This window comes from Podarcis liolepis (assembly GCF_965112155.1).
Source record: "Podarcis liolepis genome assembly, chromosome: Z".
Classification (NCBI taxonomy): Eukaryota; Metazoa; Chordata; class Lepidosauria; order Squamata; family Lacertidae; genus Podarcis; species Podarcis liolepis.
The window spans coordinates 47,984,527-48,003,041 of record NC_139570.1 but is presented as its reverse complement, the minus strand read 5'-3'; the positions used below and the strand labels follow the sequence as shown (position 1 = coordinate 48,003,041).

General features: G+C 43.8%; 1 protein-coding gene across 9 annotated transcripts in view; it reads right to left on the bottom strand.

Moving 5' to 3' along the window:
• Nucleotides 1–18,515, bottom strand: part of GOLGA2 (golgin A2) — a 46,255-nt gene that overhangs the window by 6,831 nt on the left and 20,909 nt on the right. For all 9 annotated transcript variants that reach the window (XM_083485791.1, XM_083485783.1, XM_083485785.1 and 6 more), the window contains 16 exons: nucleotides 12,984–13,022; nucleotides 11,599–11,661; nucleotides 11,329–11,422; nucleotides 10,426–10,532; nucleotides 9,167–9,225; nucleotides 8,132–8,273; nucleotides 6,644–6,733; nucleotides 6,402–6,509; nucleotides 6,174–6,264; nucleotides 4,616–4,962; nucleotides 3,264–3,377; nucleotides 2,419–2,643; nucleotides 1,859–1,958; nucleotides 1,680–1,768; nucleotides 316–469; nucleotides 129–196 (listed from right to left, as the gene is read on the bottom strand). In XM_083485791.1, coding sequence (XP_083341917.1) covers nucleotides 129–196; nucleotides 316–469; nucleotides 1,680–1,768; nucleotides 1,859–1,958; nucleotides 2,419–2,643; nucleotides 3,264–3,377; nucleotides 4,616–4,962; nucleotides 6,174–6,264; nucleotides 6,402–6,509; nucleotides 6,644–6,733; nucleotides 8,132–8,273; nucleotides 9,167–9,225; nucleotides 10,426–10,532; nucleotides 11,329–11,422; nucleotides 11,599–11,661; nucleotides 12,984–13,022 — 1,890 coding nt within the window. The remainder of the gene's footprint in view (nucleotides 1–128; nucleotides 197–315; nucleotides 470–1,679; nucleotides 1,769–1,858; nucleotides 1,959–2,418; nucleotides 2,644–3,263; nucleotides 3,378–4,615; nucleotides 4,963–6,173; nucleotides 6,265–6,401; nucleotides 6,510–6,643; nucleotides 6,734–8,131; nucleotides 8,274–9,166; nucleotides 9,226–10,425; nucleotides 10,533–11,328; nucleotides 11,423–11,598; nucleotides 11,662–12,983; nucleotides 13,023–18,515) is intronic.

Sequence of the window (18,515 nt, the reverse complement as noted above, 5' to 3'; positions counted from 1 at the left end):
TGCAAAGGCTCTTCATCAGTGATGGGACCTTCACATAAACATGCTCATAAAGTGCTGAAAGATGTATTGCATTAACTAGCACATGTGCTATTTGTCTGGGTTTGTAGCCAAAAGCATTAAACACGCACCTGCAGCTTCTCCATGGCACTTTTTAAGGCTTCGTGAACCTCACCTGGAACGGAATCTGCAGCAGAATCTGAAAAGGGTCAAGTAATTTGATTAAGCGACTGCAGAAGGAATGGCCTTGTGGTCCAACCTGGCTGGAACCCAAATAGACACCTGAATATGCACATCCACACACAGGAGCACGCTTACCTCCCCCAGATGCAACATGCAGCTGCTGCTCCTTCCTCAGTATGGCAATCTGCTTCAGGAGGCCTCTGCATTGCCTCCTCTCCTCAGACAGTTGCTGCCTCATCTCCTCTCGCTCAGTTTCCGCTTGGGACATAACAGATGTCAAGAAAGCCACCTAAGATGCAATTCCATACGCTGAAGTTTAGCATAAGGGTGTTGTTAAATGTAAAAAATAAAAATATATCCTGGGGACCATTTGAAGAATTATAGCTGCTTTAAATAAGAGAAATAAGTGTACAATCAAACCAATGCTAGCATGTTGCAAGGGGGTTAGAAAGAATTTAAGAAGGTTCATGTTTATCTGTAGCTCATTTCATCAGAGTCATTCTCGTATTTCCACAGCTCTGTAGGCACATTTATGCTTCATTATACCTATGCTCTAAAACTTTGGCTTAGGGTTGGAAAAAATATGCTCCAGGCCTTTTCTTGAGGTGGAGAGTGTCTTTTGAAAGCACAAAAATCACTATACTAAGATACAACTAATACCAATTCAAAACTGTTGGCTTCATAATGCTACCCAATTCTGAAACTCCAGGGCTACTCTTTCCAAGAATTCAGCACATTCTTAGGTTGGCCCTGTAATGCAGAGTGTACTGGCTGTATGTTGGGGAAAGAGGCAGGGACATATTCAATAAGATACCGTGAGAAGCTGGCTGCAGAGACTGGAAAGCCTGCACTGGTCTTTTGTCATCTAGGTGGGCCACTAAAAATGGAAGTGCCTGGGTTGTTAGGATTGGTAATGCTGAGGTATTGTCCTAAGCCCCAAAACTAGAGCCCCCTGGATGTGCCTGTCTGCATTTGCATTCAGAATGATTTCAGTAAATTCAGCATCTCTTGTTTTAGGGACTTTGCCAAGTTGACAGTCAAAAAACACACCCAATTGATAAACTGTTCTGCAAGCCTGCTGAGACACATTACATGTGAAAATAGTCTACAGAGGCCCTTCTTGTCTCTGAAGCTAACCTGTCTGGAACCATCCATTACTGAAGTGGGAAACTAGTTGGGAATCCAATGTTTACTTGCTCTGGCTTGCTTGGAGGCACACAAGGGCGTGGGGAGAACAGAGAGGGAGACACAAGCATAGGCTGAGAAATAATCCAATTTAAAAGCATGGGGAAGTTAATCTACGTTTAATGTCAAGTGAAGATAAATCCAGAAATGCAACACAATTCTAGGAAGCTAGAAGTATTCAGCTGAAAGTCTTTGAACAGAACTTCAGGGCTGCTGCATCTCTGAGCTTCCAAGTTATTCCCTGCCCACCCTTCCTATTCCCCTCACCTCCTGAAGCACTCGTGTAAAACCACAAAGACTTGCCAGGCACTCACCATTTCCTCTCTACTTTCAAAATTATCTGGGATGGTAAGAGCAGGAGTCTTCAGTTCTTCTACAGTCTCTTCGGTTTCCACTCCATCCCCTGTGAGCAAAGGAAGACAGCAGAGAGGAGTTAGAACATCCTGCTAGGATCAGCCCCCCTGTGTTCCTGCTAATGGAAAAGACAACTCACCTTGTGCCCTGGGAAGCATCCTTGCATCTAGTTCTGCCATGAGCTGGCTGACCTGAGCTTGCAACTCCTTGTTTTCTTTGGAAATCATCTCCAGGCTTTCCTTCAAGAAAGAGGCAGCAGATGTTTTGGCTGCTTCTTCCACAAAAGTACACTGACCCAACACAACACAAAGGCTTCATGTGATTCCTTTCTACAACTACTGACCCAGAACCGGAAAAACAAACATTTGGAAAGCCCTTCTCATTCCAACATCCAACCACCAGACTTGGGATCTCCAGTATGTCAGCTCCTGCCTCAGGCACTTGTCACCTTGCATCCCACACCCAAGCTCTCACTCAAAGCTGGCAAAGGCCCAGTTGCACAGAATTATGCAATACCACACAACTGTACACATGTCAGCATTAATTATTCCTAACACTGAATTGTTTTTCACTTGGTGCATAATTCAGATGACCTGGGCAGCTGCAGCCCAGGACCAAGCAGAACCGAATCCTCCTGGACCTACTCAGTTTTAACCTCTACAGCCCTGCTTACCAGTCCTCCCAAGCGCCAACTCTTACCTTGGCTTCCTGCAGCTCCTTGAAATGCATCTCCACAGTCACCTTGCCCTGGACCTCTTCATGCTGCAGCCGATCCATGAGCTGCATCTGAAGAAGGTATTGCTTGTGCAACTCCTCTTTCTCTGTGGCTAGCTGCTGGTATGCTGCAGTGTACTGCTGGAGGTGGGCATAATACTGATCCCGCTGCTCCTGAAGGGCCTGAGCCTCTTGTGTTTTCTGAGCCTCCTAGGATGGGGAGGGAAATAAGTTGGTTACCAAATCAGCAGTCCAGAGGTGGTGCACTCTTCTCTCTCCACACGTATAACACACAATCCCCCTTCTCTCCCCCACCTCAGTAGGGCTTGGCAATGTATCAATATTGTCCAAAGCCAATCTGAAGTCCACCTCGTGGTAATGGTTTCATAATATTTGATATGGTGATATATCGTGAATCACAATGCGTGCATGTACTATGCAAAAATCACAATGTGGGATTTTTTATTTTTTTTAAAATCCTTCAGACACCAGACTGGATTTGAAAAACCAACATTATTTCAAGAGGAATGAACATCTCTCTTCCACTCAAGCCAGGCTGCTCTGAATTCTGCTGGGTAGAGAAGCTCTTCCGACACTATTCTTCATTTCAGTCTGATGGCTAAACTATGTAGCCTAACCTCAGGAACAGCAAGAGTAATTTCCTAAGACAGTCTTAAGGAAAACAGCTCAGCACTTGAGGAAATGTATGCAAGGAGAAGACCTCACCCCACTGCTTTGTGCCACCTATAGCCCACTGCCTCTGCCCCTGGCCCCACATGCCCTATTACTGGCTCCCTTAATTCACAGTGGTACCCCAGCCAGAGCATTACCATCTCCTTGAGCTCTGCCAGCTTCTCTTGCAGCTCTCCAATCTTCTTGGCCAACTCCTTCTTCACATGCTGCTCTGACTGCAAGGCACTCGTCACCTCCATGTTTTCATTGGTCTGTGAAGACATAAGGCAGCCAAATGAGGCAGCGCCACAAATCTCCCTAGTAGTGAAGTACGTATCAGTCTATTGTTATGGAACCTTCTGCATCCCTGTCAGAAATCATAATAGCTTGGGAGCAACCTAAAATAGGGGGTAGGGGATGAAGGAGAAGGAAACCATGGGAGAAAGGCAAAGAGCCTTAAGAGCACTGGACTAAGGATAAAAGTATTTTAACAGCGGGGGTTTTACGCCAGGAAGTTGTGCAGCAGTTTCACCCCTGGTTAACAGAAGCACCACCCATAACTCCTCTGCTTTCTGAGCCTTTAAACTTCTAATGTTTAAGCTCCTCCCTCTCTCCCTGAAACTTTAAGGTTCAGATACTTGTCTGCAAACTAAGTATTTCCTATATTAAAACTACATTCATGTATGATTTATTATGAAACCCATGTACAGCTAGCTAAAATATTTTAGCATACTTGTTTTGAGCTTCAAATATAAAGCGTACACATTTAGCAACATACATAGGAAAAGCTTCAGAAGACTTGCAGGTTTATGCGTGCTGTACTCAGAACAGGGGGCAACCACTGCTCTCCAAACAGAAGGCTACTTCACTTAATGCATAAATACACAGGTTTGTGAGCAAGTCGTTTAAAGCCTCCCTCTGTAGCCATTAGGGCAATAAGATTGGTTTTTAGATACAGCAGAAAGTAAGATCACAGATTTCAGGCAGATGTAGGCAGTCAGCACTAGTCAGAAACAAAAGGAGACTGAAATTGTTGACCATTACGGGACCAAGGAAAAGACACTGGTTCCTCAAGACAAGGCGTCAGCAACCTACGGCCCGTGGGCCAGAAGTGGCCCGTGGAAGTCGTTTGACTGGCCCACGAGCTTCCCCTGAAATGAGCTGCCTGCTCTCGTGCTGCACTAAACCAGCGAGGCGCCGGAAATCGCATCTACGCAGATCCCGGAAATCACAGGTGTGAGCACTCACAATCCAGCCCACGGAGGGATCTCTGCGGGACTGATCTGGCCCAGGCAAGATAAACCTTGCTGACCCCTGCTCAAAACAAACAGGGAACAGAAACAACGAAGGGAGAGTGAAACAGTGGAGGAAAGAGAACCTTTGCAGCAATCTACAAGGGTTCCCTGGGTGCTTGATGGCTTCCTTTTAGAGTTCAAACATCCCTAGCACTGGAAGTTTCTGGCTGGATAGCAAAGGGGGCTATTGCCTCTCACCACAAGGAGGAACATACCAGTTTGACAAAGCCATTCTGCAGCTCTGCCAGCTGCTCCTTGAGCTCCCGGTTCTGAGTCATGGCTCGGCTGATGGTTGCCTTGTCACTCTGCATGTTCTCCAGGATCTGCTGCCTGTCCACAGCCTCCTCACTGTAGCGCTGCACTGTCTTTTCCAACTCCTGCAGCTGCTCCTCCTGCTCCTGATTGAGGCGGCTCAGCTGCTCATTGTCCCGCATCTGGGCTTGGCACTGCCCACGAAGCTCCTCCTTCTCCTCCTGCAACCGAGTGAGCTCTTCTTGCAAGCGCAGCTCAGCTTCTGTGGGCCCCGAATGGGGGGCAGGATCACTTTCCAGGGGCTTCACTACTAGAAGGTCAAGTCAGAGAGGCAGACTGTTCATGGCCAACTTAAGGAACAAAAGCAGTGCCTAGGTGAGGAGTGTGGAGCCCTCTTCCATGGCCTACCCCCCCCCCCAAGCACACACAACTCAGGCACTCCCCCCCCCCCATTGCTCAGGCGCTGATAATGGAAGTGAGCCTGGCCAAATGTAAAGCACTTTAAAGGGGTGGGGCTGGGTCAGCTCCCTTTGCCCCTTAAATTGGAAATCAGTTTTCTATGTGATTGTGGCACATTCAAATTTAACACACACAAACTTGGTTGTCTGGCCATGTTGTCGTTCAAGAAAAACCATAAAAGGGTGGAGCAAAGGCCCCTTTTGTTGCCTTAAACCAGTGATGGCCAAACTTGGCCCTCCAGCTGTTTTGGGACTACAGTTCCCATCATCCCTGACCACTGGTCCTGTTAGCTAGGGATGATGGGAACTGTAGTCCAAAAACAGCTGGAGGGCCAAGACTGGCCATCACTGCCTTAAACAAAAGGCAAGCCCAAATCTGCCATGGAGTGTTCACTCCACAGGAAACAGGGACAAATCAAGGTGCTCTAACACATGTGTGTCTACAGGATACATGCAGGTGTAAACACATTTGCTGCAGGCACACTTGACATCTGAAGGTGTGCACCTAAGAATGGAATGTGGGGGAGGAGAGAAATGTTGGTCAATCCTCTGCAAAAGGATTAAGAGGAGAACCTCTGCTGACAAGATGGGGGAAATTGAACCAGGCAACTAATGGAGTCTTTCCTATCACCTGCAACCAGATTCATATACAGTGGTATCTTGGTTTTCGAACATCTCCATTGATGAACATTTTGGTTTTCGAATGGCCTCAGAAGTTGAATGGCTTCCGCTGAGTGTATATGTTATTTTTCTCAATTTTCTCTATTAAATTTGCAGACCACCCTTTGCGCTTCGGTTTCCGAACATTTTGGAACTCGAACGGTCTTCCAGAACGGATTATGTTCGAAAACCGAGGTACCACTGTATAAGTTTGTTTAAATGAGTAGCCAGGAATTGATCGTTAGAACTTTTGCATATCACTATGCTACAGCACAGAGTAAAAAGACAGGGGATTGAACAGGTGAGCTTGTGTGGAACAGAGTATGTTTAGGGGGCAAAGGTAATGGCTAAGTATGCAAGAAGGCCTTGCTTTAAGCTGCAGTTTCTGAACACTGAACCTTACCGGACTGACTGCTGATCAACTCTGACAGATTGGCTTCCAGCTCCTGAATTCGAGTTGTACTCAGGTCCTTTTCTTCTGTCAGAGCCTGGACCTACACCACAGGAATTGGAAAGGGAAGACTAGTGTTGCTAACCTTCCATGTCTTTCATGCAGAAAGTAAATCTCTCCATTGTTATATTACCAGAAAGATATCTGCCTGCTATTTAGTGCAGGAGAACCTGTCCTTACCTGGTCAGAAAGCAACTGTACTCGTTGCTGCCAGATTCCCCCTTCCTCTTTCAGCTTGTGCACATACTGATCCCGTTCAGTCTGCAGTTGCTGGATCGACTCAGACATCTGCTCAGCAAGCAAAGAGAAAAAAGAAAGCATAAGCCAAATACTGTGAATAAAGAAAACGCCCTTCCTGGGAATGAAGCTAAGGGACTCTTCTATGAAGGCCACATCCCAAAACCCATGGCAGAGGAGCCTACCTGGGCAATTTGTGTTTCTAGGTTTGCTCTTTCTTCCAGTGCCATTTGCAGCTGTTGAGTGGCATCTGGGATTCCTGGCTGGTTTGCAAACTGGCAAGAGAATCAAACAAATGGTTATGGTAAACAGTGAAATTCCTTGCCACTTTTCATTCATTCATTCATTCATTCATTCATTCATTCCTCCCCACCCCAGAAGTCCACAAAAGGATGCTTCTACAGTGCCTTTTAATCTAGCTCATGGATTATAGACAAAGGGTTAACATGTCTATTGGGGGGGGGGGTAGAGAGAATAGCCAGAATTGCATTCCCCCCCCCCCCACTTAAGCACAAGGGAAAAATCTTCATAAGGAAATTAGCTTTCCTTTTTCAAGCTTTCAAGTTTCTAGCACTCATGGCTATAGAACAGATGCTGGGATTGAATGCCATGGACTGCAGCTTCAAAGGTCATCATAGCTCTTTCATCCTTGGCTACTACCCTCTCCCCCACACCTAGTAATCTACATTTTAATCCACATGCCCTCCGTTCGCTCTGCAATCCAGTACCCATAAGTGCAAATGCTTTGAAAAAGTGGATAAATAGCAACAATGGGATATTAGCTCCGCCCAAGGCATGATGGAGAGCAGCAATGGCTGGGAAAAGATAGACATTATATTTTATAAGGACAGGAAGGAACACCACGGACAGAATAACTGTCACACACAGGAGGAATAAGGATATAGAATGAATGCTTCACCTATAGATTTATAATCATTTAATGTGTCAATATGAATGGATGTTAATATTGCAGTTGTTGTATAAGGGATTGCTATTTTGACTGGAGTGTAATTGAGAGGAATAAGATTTTGGAATGCAGAAATAAAGTAAATAGTCAAACCATCAATTCTAGCATGCAGGAGGCCACTTGAATTATACGGTTTGGCATCTGAATGATTGGGATTAGTAATTGTATTATAATTTGGCATTGTTATAATTAGGCTATTATTCAATTATTGTGACTGAAAACTAATAAAAATATTATTAAAAAAAGAGAAAGAGAAAAAGTGGATAAATATGCTGAGTGAAGCTCTCCATTTGGGGGTGCAGAGTACAAAGAACTCAAGATGTACATCCATATCAGCTTGAAATAAGAATAATTTCTCACAAGAGCAGTCCCTACCCTCAGAACCTTCAAGGAACACAACCTTTAGGCAAGGACAGGGAAACTGTGGCCCTCCAGATGTTGCTGGACTACAACACACATCATACCTATTGGTCATGTGAGCTGAGGCATTAATGGGTCAAGAAGCCCTAGTAGAAAAAAAAGGCTAGTCAAATGCCAGGCTTCCTTTCAATGCTCAGAAGTGCTTGCTAAAGACCATCCCTCAGATCTAAAAGAATACCATGCTAAGCGCTGGGAGTGAGGAGTAACTTTATTCAGAACCCTTCCACAACTAGATGACATGCTGCGCTGCAAGAGGCAGCAGTATTCCCAGCGACCTAACCATCACCTGCTGAATCATCAGTTCCGCCATCTCCAGTTTCTTGTGCAAATCCTCCACGTCCAGCTTCATCGCTGAGTTTTCAGAGATCAAGGTGCGCAGCTTCTCAGACAGTTCAGAGTTTTGCTGCTTGAATTCTTCACTGTTTTTACTACAGGAGGGGGGGAAAAACAACAAGTAGGTATCCTTCAGGATGGACTACTAATATGTTTTATGTGGGGCTGCCCTTGCTAGTGATCCAAAAGTTGCAACTAGCGCAGAATGCAGTAGCAAGGGTTTCAATGGGCCAATGCTATATAATTCCTATTCTGAAACAGCTGCACTGGTTGCCAGTTGCCTCCCGCATTTTAATAGTCATTTAAAGTTGGTATGCATTCCCCAGGTGCAGCTTTTCGTGAAAGGCTGAAAAAGCCACAGCTACCAGAATATATTCTACAACACAACTATTACAAATAAAAAAGCCCCACCTGCTCATGGAAACTCCATCAGAGGCAGCAGAGGAAAATTGCCTTATCCCAGTGTAGACCATTGGGTCCAGCTAGCCCACTAGTATCTTCTCTGATAAGCAGCAACTCTCCAGAGATTTAAGCAAAGGCTCTTTCCTATCACCCAACCCTTTTAACCAGATGCTGGGGGTCTTCTGCAAGGAAAGCATGTCGTGGGCATGGCTGTGTTCCAATCCTTACGTTTGGCCAGCATCATCACAGTTGTGTCAAGGCTATGAGATAGCAGCTTGCTGAGAAATCTGATGCAGCATAGGAACTAATGGGGTGTGCTAGGAGACCCTAGTTCAAATCTCACATTTGCCATATATTCATCTAAATCAGTCCTTAAACTATTTTAAAATATTTATTCTGCCCTTAAGCCAAGGCACTTAGGCTCATGGCTCCTTCATACCCATTCCCACATTCACTCTCACAACCACCCTGGGAAGTAGGTTAGGCTAGTTGGTTAATAGAACAGAGGGAAGTGCTATGGAAGACATCCACTTTTGGAAGTAGAAAAACTGGATAATAATGTTGCGGGGGAAATAACAAACCCCACCTTTGCTTGTAGACTTCCAGTTTCAGGGCATCTCGTTCCTTTGCCAGCTCTTTATTATGCTGCCAACAACAACAAACGCAGAAATCAATGAGGGAGCTTATGGTTCTTGGATCTTGGAATTACGCAGTGCAGTTCAGAATCACTAACTTTTTAGCATCCACTGTTTAGGGAGAACAACACCCCCCAGGAAGCCCATTGTTAAGGGCTCCCTCAAACCTGGAACAGTCCCTGGAGCCTTCAGTGGACTTACTTAATTTAGCCTGATACTATTAATAGCTTATTAAGAGATACCACGAATAAATATTACATCTTAAAGGCAACTAAGTGAGAGCCAGTCTCTGAAAAAGACCTAGACCTATAGCCTTAGGAAATAGGGTGAAAATCCCACAATGGCATGAAGACTCATAATCTTTCTACTTTTTTATTTTGATCCCTTTAAGCATTTTGTCTGTTTGTTGGTGACTGCACTTTCAAACATATCTCTGCACCCATGAGGAATGAAGATTTGCTTGTTTCCAAAAACTAAGAATAAGTGAGCATGTCATACATCCATATAGTTGTCCTCCATAGACAAATGGTCCCCCAGTGCAACCCTCCCCACCTGCCAATATCTCCAAAAATATATTAAGTTTGCAACCCACTCAAGTTATGCCATTGCTCTAAAACAGACTTGTGGACTATATTGTTATTCTAGTCACATGTTTGGTTTTTTTTTAGCAGAGATCTCTCCATCCACCAAACATAAACCACAGGAAGCTAAAAACAGTAATTTGCAAGTTTGAGTTCTGCTGAAGCAAAATGCAGACTGCCAAGACCACCTCTCTGTAGCACTATCACCTGTATACCAAATGAAACCATAGGATATGTCTGCCTATGACCCAAAATAGCATCTGACACAAAGTTTTGGCTCTAGCTGCACAGAGAGACTCTACACTTGACATCAGTAATTAGACTTGAGACTGAAATGGAGACAGTTGGATGGTTGTCAATGCCAAAATGAACCACTGAATGAGAACAATGCCCCTGGGTCTCACTGACAGACAGGCCATTTGGCAAAGCTAACGAAGTGCCAAGCGTATTAATCCAAACAAAACCAACAGGCACTCTCATTTCATTCCACACCCACCCACCTGAGGTGTCTACTGGAATTCTGTGAACACCTGGGGGCGGAATGCAGTCCAGCCTCCCAAAGAAGAAAGCACCAAGTGTAAGAGATAATAGAAAGAGATAATAGAAATAGACATATAGGGAAGTCTTACTTTGTCTGTCTGCTTCTGCTGCATAGACAGGGAGGAAAGGGTGTGTTCCAGCTCAGATATCCTCTGACGAGAAGACTGAACCCGTGTAGCAAGGTCCTCTGCTTCTCCTGCCCAAGTAAAACAAGGTTATGTTGCAATGGAACCCAACAAGCAAACTGGCAGGAGTTGACCATCACTTTATGCTCCAACCCCCAACGCCAATCAGCATTCAACAGAATCTGCTCAAGATTTATCATGCTCCAATATTTCTCAGGGTTACCCATCCCTGGCTATTGCTGGATTAGATGTTTTGGAAGCTGTCTGGAAAACAGCAAGTGGTGCACTCCTCTTCTATTTGGCTTGACTCATTTCAATGGGTCAGATTCCAAATATGTGATAACTTGCCCCCATTTTTCCATAACACAATCAGATTTGTATCTCCTTTATGTCCGAATTTGCTATGCTAATGTATCCATAATTAATACATACCCTTGTATAGGCTTTTTTACAGAAGCATTTTGGAATATAAGAGAATTGTGAAAGGGTCAGAACTTAACTCATTTTATAATTTTCATAATGCTAGGTCCAGTATACCAGTATTTTTACTTTCTTGTCTTTTGAGCTTTCTTGGTCTGTTTTATTATTTTATTGTTTCCAAAGGATTACTGAGGAAGGTTTCAAACAGTATTTCCAGGAAGTCTACAGAAGCTTATATGCCCACTTCTCCCAATGCCTAGAGCACCTACCGCCACAGCCAAACCACAGGCCAAATGAAGAAATCGTTTTGCTGTGTCACTGAATCATCAACGGCATAACTGCCTCCTGAGCCCAAAGCTTACCAAAAATGTTTCATTTAAGTCAACTGGTGCAGTATTCAAGAGCATCACCTAATTTGTTAGCCAGAAGGCTTAGCGTGTTGCCTACCTGCTTTCTGACGAGCGGCCTGCTGCGTATGTGCAAGGGCTGTCTGCAGCTCAGATTTCTCAGAAACCAGGATTCCTATCGTCTGAATGTGGACCTTCAAAGCACAGAACAACTGGATCAAAGGAGAACTTCCTGCCTAGAATTCCTATGTCATAACAACCACTGAAAGGATAAGTAACTAGAAGCAGAAATAGACAAATTGCCACACGTGAACTTCAGTGTGCAGTCAGAAAATGTTAATTGGGGGCTGATGTACGATATAGAGTTTACCTGTAACTGTTCTCGCAATGCTGCTTGTTCCTTTGAAAATTTCTGCTCAAACCCCTTCTTTTCCTATAAAAACATGACATAGAAATAGCAACATCAAAACCATATTAGATTTACAATCTTCCTCTTATATGACCAAAATTCATTCTAAGCATTAAGGTCTCACACGTACTGTCTACCCACCACTGCTGCACATAAGCCCTAGTGCAGAAATATAGAACTAGATCCAGCTAGTGGGCCAGGTTTGTCTCCCACCCCTGCAGCCCAAGATTGACAAGTGGATGGGATCACCCACCTGCCACCTGACGTCAGGTGGCCTGTTCCCCTGCATGTAGTGTGAGGTGCTTTGATGCCCCGACAGTCAGCTGGCCAGCAACAATTATCCAATGATTGTCAGGACTTGCAAAGAGCTATGCATGGTGCTATGCACAGGCTTTGCAAGTGATGTAAAACATTCCCAAGCTCTTTTTGTCTCAGCCAGATCTCTACCTATCCCACACCTGAAGTTGTATATAAAGTCAGGCATAGGGCACATGGTCGTGCTTGGCCAAAATGGCCTAGCGGGATGTGATGAAAAGCTCAGATATACCAGAGTCTGGTGATGATGTGCCACAGAATTCCACAAGAGTGGTGTAGCTGGGCTGGATACTCACTCTGTTTGGCTGTGAGTACAGCTAGCCAGAGAGGGTGGTGGAAAAAGTACTTTGTGAGGTAAAAAGAACAATCAGTTGAGAGCTGGGTTCCTGACATTCAGCTGGAAAGGGATAACGCCTCTGAGTAAGCAATTTTTTTAAAAAAAACACCAATGGAACTTCTGAGTAGACAGGTGTAGGACTGCACTGTAAATTAGCTCTATGTAAATCAGTCTATGTTAGAGCCAGCATTGTGAACCCCAAAACAACAAAAATGGAAGATACTTCAGATTATTTTCCTTTTACCATTAACAAACAAGTGAATAAATGCTGATGGTTATGCTACGCTATGCTGACTCACTGTCTAAACATCCAGACCCAGATGCATCTTAACTACAACTTGGTTCTCATGGGAAAGCTCCTACAAACGTTTCTAGGTGTCAGTGGCTCCACATGACAGCCAATACACACGAGCTGCTCACTAGGAGGACTGCTCTTATTTCATGATGTGTTTCCAACCAACAGCCAGCTGCTTCCAGGATTATGTGGCACTGGTGATGAAACCAAGCAGCAGGGGAAAGCAACAAGGTGAGATGATATTGTTCCTTAGGTGTTGCTAAATGGAACCATTTCCATAAATCTTTTTTCCAGTGTTGGCTTGAATCAGTGCCACGCATTCCAACAGTATACTGTGCTTCCTGCTCCTGGTGTGAATAATGAATTGGCTGTGCATGTCTCTCAAGCAGTGCATATTACCTTCTCCAGCTGGTTCATAATCTCTTGGTTCTGCTGCTTCTGCAAAAAAAGCAAAATGAAGGCATTAACAGCAAGTCACTTGGGCTTCTAGGTGTGAGTATGCTAAGCTATACTACCAAGTATACCTCAAAGGCTTTTGGATGTTTGGAACAAGTTATTAGAATCAACAAACCCAAACTCCTGACATAAAATGCAAGAAGCAACTATTGAATTTAGTTTTCACAACAAAAACACAATAAATAAATAAATAAATAAATAAATAAATAATACTGTTTCCCATTGCTTTCTTAAATGCTGCCACAAAAGTTTTCTAAGGTTTGTTTAATGCAGGGGTTGCCAACATTATGCTCTGCAGATGTTGTTGTACTCTAGGTCCCATCAGCCTCAGTCAGCATAGCCAATCAGCAGGAGGACCACAGGTTAGCAAAAGATGGGTTAATGAAATGTTTAACGACAAGAGAGAGAATCCACCATTGTTCAGATACCACCTCTTTTTGAATGAGCTGTTGTGTGGGACAGTAAGTTTTTAAGCTGTGCAGAACCTTTCTGTAGGTAGGAACTTTTGGACAGATCAAAACACAGCAAACAGTTGGTCCAATAAATGTAGTATACAAAATGGTTCTTGGAACAATTGAGCCCTGTGAGGTAGCGATAGACCCCTCAGATACTTAGGGAAGCACTTCCCTTTCAACTGACCATACAGTGGTACCTTGGTTTAAGAACAGATTAGTTTGTGAACAATTTGGATTAAGAACGCTGCAAACCCGGAAGTAGGTGTTAGGTTTGCCTTGGAATAAGAACATGTTTCGCTTCCTGTTGAGTGTGTTCCATTTATAAACTGAGTCTGCCACTGCTATGGGAAAGCACGCCTTGGTTTAAGAATGGTTTGGTTGAAGAATGGACTTCTGGAACGGATTAAGTTCGTAAACCAAGGTACCACTGTATAAGAAAACCATCAGAAAAGCAACTTCCCTGTTCCACCCCACCCTGCCTTTCTGTAAACACATGTAAAGCTGCAGAATATGAGCTAAAATGCAGAAAAAGAACACAAAAATAATATGCTGACTACTGGTGGAAGTGCTTTTTAATTTCACCAGGCAGTAATGCAGCAGGGGAGCAAAACATACACAAAAAGGCAAGTGAGACCTGTGGTGCTGGACACAAGACACAACAGCAGGCTTTAGATGCATGGCTAAATCACATTTAGTGTTATGGCAGCAAGCCACAGTGAGCCTTGAGTTTGTCTGTTCCCCCTTCCTGGTTATAAAAAGGGAAACACACAGTAGGCTGAGATCTAAGTAATAGTAGGAAAAGTGTTCCTCTGAAAAGGCAAAGTGACTCCTGTGTTATTAATTCAAAGAGCAGCTCTGTAAGGAGAGGGATTTACAAACATTCATGGATTCCCTGGAGTCCCACAGCTATCTTAAACAGTGACCAGACAACTGCAGAAGGGACTTCAGGTTATCTTCCTAGTGAGAAAATATGTGGCCTTGACTCAGGTAGGCTGTCTGGGAGGCACTGGTAGGATTCCCATAACACCCTTTTGGAACTCCTTTCCTCAGCACACATTTCTTTTTGCTCAGTTAACCCAACTTTGCAGATCAATCTCCTTCCCAACAGTATCTAGACCCCAGAGCTCTCTTAAAATGTGTAACAGGTACAATGAATTCACCTCTGTGAATAAGAAATGCAGGGGGCAGTGACCAGCAAGAGGACCTCCTCAGTCACATGGCCTCACATTTGTAACTCACCCAGCTGCCACTCAGAACGTTGTTTTTTTTTTTAGCCTTGCACTGAAAAGGCCTTAGCCCAAACATTCCACTATGTTGAATAGTTTAACTGAGTTTTACAGTTCAGCCTAGTTTACTGGATAGACACTGATTGTTGTTGTTGTTGTTGTTGTTGTTGTATTGTTTTGTTGTTTTAACTGAACACCACCTGGAGAGTTTACATTGAAAGGTGGCTCATAAATTTCTTAGGTAAATAGGTGGCTGCAATACAACCCAGAAGCAATAATGCATTTAATTCCCTGCAGAACCTCATTTTATAAAATTACCAAAATTTGTGTCCTTGGGTTTAGTAAGGAAATATTAAGGAAAGGTTGAAAAAACCTCAAGCACAGGAGTGTCTATTTTTTGTGCCGTGAATTTATTTCCCTCATCTACCAATTTCTCCACAAGAATCATGTCATACTTCTTAAAAGGCAATACTTTCTCCAAAAACTCAAATCTGAAATGAAAGAATTTGAGTATATATTTGCAACCCCAAATCAGAGTGTTTCTGTTCAATACAATGGCCCTGTTCATGCAAACATGGTTTATTATTATGGGAACAAGCTGCAGTGAGTCTCTGAGTCCTCCCCCCCCCCCTTCTCTGGCATGACTAGGAGGAGTTCCAAACTTTTGCTTCCACTGTAGACTAACCACAGTTAAACATTATATCTGAACCTGGACAAACTGTACTCAGTCTTAACTATGGCTTGTTGAAACAAGCCAACTTCAAACCGTAACAAAGAGGCCGGTTTGTTTCAACCAAACACAGCTAAGAATACTCATAATTTAGAGTTTGGATGCCATGCTGAACTGTGCTTAATTGTAATCTTTCACTTCCAATTTCAATCTCTTTCTTGCAGCCACATCAGAGAGGAGAAGAGGAGTGCATAAATCCAAGGAATGGGTCGGCAAACTAAGGCCCGGGGGCCGAATCCGGTCCAACTGCCTTCTGGATCTGGGCCACGGACGGTCCAGGAATTGCCACATGGATCTGATTCCGATCGTTTGGGCAGCGCTATTCCCCCCCACACCATGACGGCACCTCCTCCTGGCTTCTCCCTGCCCTGCGTTGGAAGGGGGCTGGCCTTTGATTGGTGCCAGCAGCATTATTTCCCTCATTGGTGCCTCTTGGTTGGTGCTAGCAGCAGCAGCAGCAGCGTGATCGTTCGAGCGGCCGCCATTTTAAGCAGGCTCAATTGGGGCTTTGTTGCTGCCTGCCCCTCTCCGGAGCCCTTTTACACGCCGCTCATCGTCCCACTGCTGCTAGCTCCTGCCACTCGCAAGACACAGGAGCTAAGCGCCCCTCTCAAGTGGCCACCATTTAAAGCAGCCCCTCTCTGGAGCCCTTTTGCGCACTGCTCATAGTCCATCTGCCACCCCGTCGCTCGCAAGACACAGGTAAGCAGCCCCCACGGCTCGTCAGGTGCTGTGGAGAAGAGAGGGGAGAGTCGGGGGGTGGTTTACCTGAGGAGAATGTGTCCTTTTATTTAAAATGCATCTCTGGGTTATTTGTGGGGCCTGGCTGGTGCTCTTGTGGGGCCTGCCTGGTCTCCTTATACATGGGGTTGTCCAATACACGGAAAAATGGGTATATGTGAGCGTTGAGCATTCACACTATTTCTGAGCGCTGACTTTTTTATTTTAGTTTAGTAGTCACTACTGCTGGTATATTGTTTTTGTAGCTCTGTATTTATTGGTATTTGACTAATGGCAATTTTCCATCCCTAGGAAATTACGATATATATATAAAAGTTGACTCTGAGTGCAGGGTTTCAACGAACAGTGGACTTTCAATTACTTTTTCACGCAGTACAAAGAAAGAGCTGTTTGTCTGATATGCCAGAATTCAGTGTCTCTGTTCAAGGAATACAATTTGCTTCGACACTACAATACTCACCATAAAGAAAAATATGATTGTTTGGTTGGACAAGTGAGAAAAGATGAAATATTAAAACTGAAAAGTGGATTGACAACTCAGCAAAATATTTTTGTGAAGCAAAAGCAGCAAAATATTTCATTGTTGTGAGCAAGTTTTCACATTGCCAAGTTCATAGCGCACACTAGCAGACCCTTCGTAGAGGGAGAAATTGTTAAAGAATGCATTCTTTCTGCTCCCAAAGAGATGTGTCCAGAGAAGACTGGTTTATTTAATACATTGAGTCTTTCAGGGTGTACAGTTACATGTAGGATTGAAGAAACGGGGGGAAATTTGCATCAACATTTGCAAAATTCCTTGAAAAAACTTCATTATTTTTCATTGACACTCAACGAAATCAGTGATGTTCGTGATTCTGCACAACTTCTAATTTTCATTCGTGGGACAAATGGTAATTTCAAAGTCACAGAGGAGCTTACTGCACTGCAAAGCATCAAGGGAACAACAATAGAAGAGGGTATCTTTGAAAAAGTTTGCCAAACTGCGCATGATTTGGAGCTGGACTGGGTTAAACTAGCCAGTGTCACAACTGATGGTGCTCCTAGCATGGTGGGGTCTATGAGAGGAGTGGTTGCACGCATTAACCAAGAGATGGACAAACACAACCATTCACTGCCTCATCCACCAACAAGCACTGTGTTGTAAAAAAATCCCTGAAGTTGGATGTCATGAAAACTGTGGTATCTTGTGTTAACTTCATTAGAGCTCATGCACTAAACCACAGACAGTTTCAGGAATTTCTGTCTGAGTTAAATGTTGACCATGAAGATATTCCGTACCACACAGAAGTCTGTTGGTGAGTCGAGGGAGAGTTTTGAAACGTTTTTATTACTTACTTCTGCATGTTTCTGTTTTTATGCTTATGAAAAACAAAGAAGTACCAGAGCTCAAAGATGCAGAATGGAAATGGCTGCTTGCCTTTCTGACAGACGTAACAGAAATACTCAACGCTCTCAATATTCAATTTCAAGCAAAATTAGACCTCCTCATTAAACAAGTGAAGGAGGAAAACTTCTGGCATCTCCCCACAACTCAAAACATGTTGGTGGGAAAACCAGCAGTTGCATTCCCAAACGAAACATGTGGATTTACTGGAAATTTTGCAAAAGGAGTTTCAAGCTCGATTTAAAGAGCTTCACATCCATGAGCAAGACATACAGCTTTTCTGGAACCCTTTTTCTGTTGACATTGAAACTGCTGATCCAATTTACCAAATGGAATTGGTCGAACTACAGAATTGTGACTCTCTGAAAGACGCTTTCAAATCAAGCAGCCTCACAAATTTCTATGCTTCTCTCCCCTCTGAGACATATCTGAAGCTCAGGAACCATGCACTCAGATTTGCAACCATCTTTGGCAGCACCTATGTCTGTGAACAGACTTTTTCCTGAATGAAATCTCCAACCAGATCCAGATTAACTGATGAACACTTGCATCACTTGCTATGACTAGCTGTGACAAATATGGAACCAGATATCGACCATATCATTAACCAAAAGCAGGCCCATACTTCCCATTGAAATACTTATAAGTTTATGTTGATTAAAATCGTTCTTCATTTTAAATACTGTTTAGCTTTTCCTGTTTTTTGTGCACTATAAATACAATATGTTGTAGTGTGCATAGGATTTGTTCATATATATTTTTCCATAATATAGTCCGGCCCCCCAACAAGGTCTGAGGGACAGTGGATCGGCCCCCTGCTGAAAAAGTTTGCCGACCCCTGATCCAAGGCTTACACACATAAGCCTTTGTACATTTTTTTGGTCTGAACTGGGCCTTAGAATCCAGAAAGACATAGGGAGGGCACAGAGGTTGAGAGAG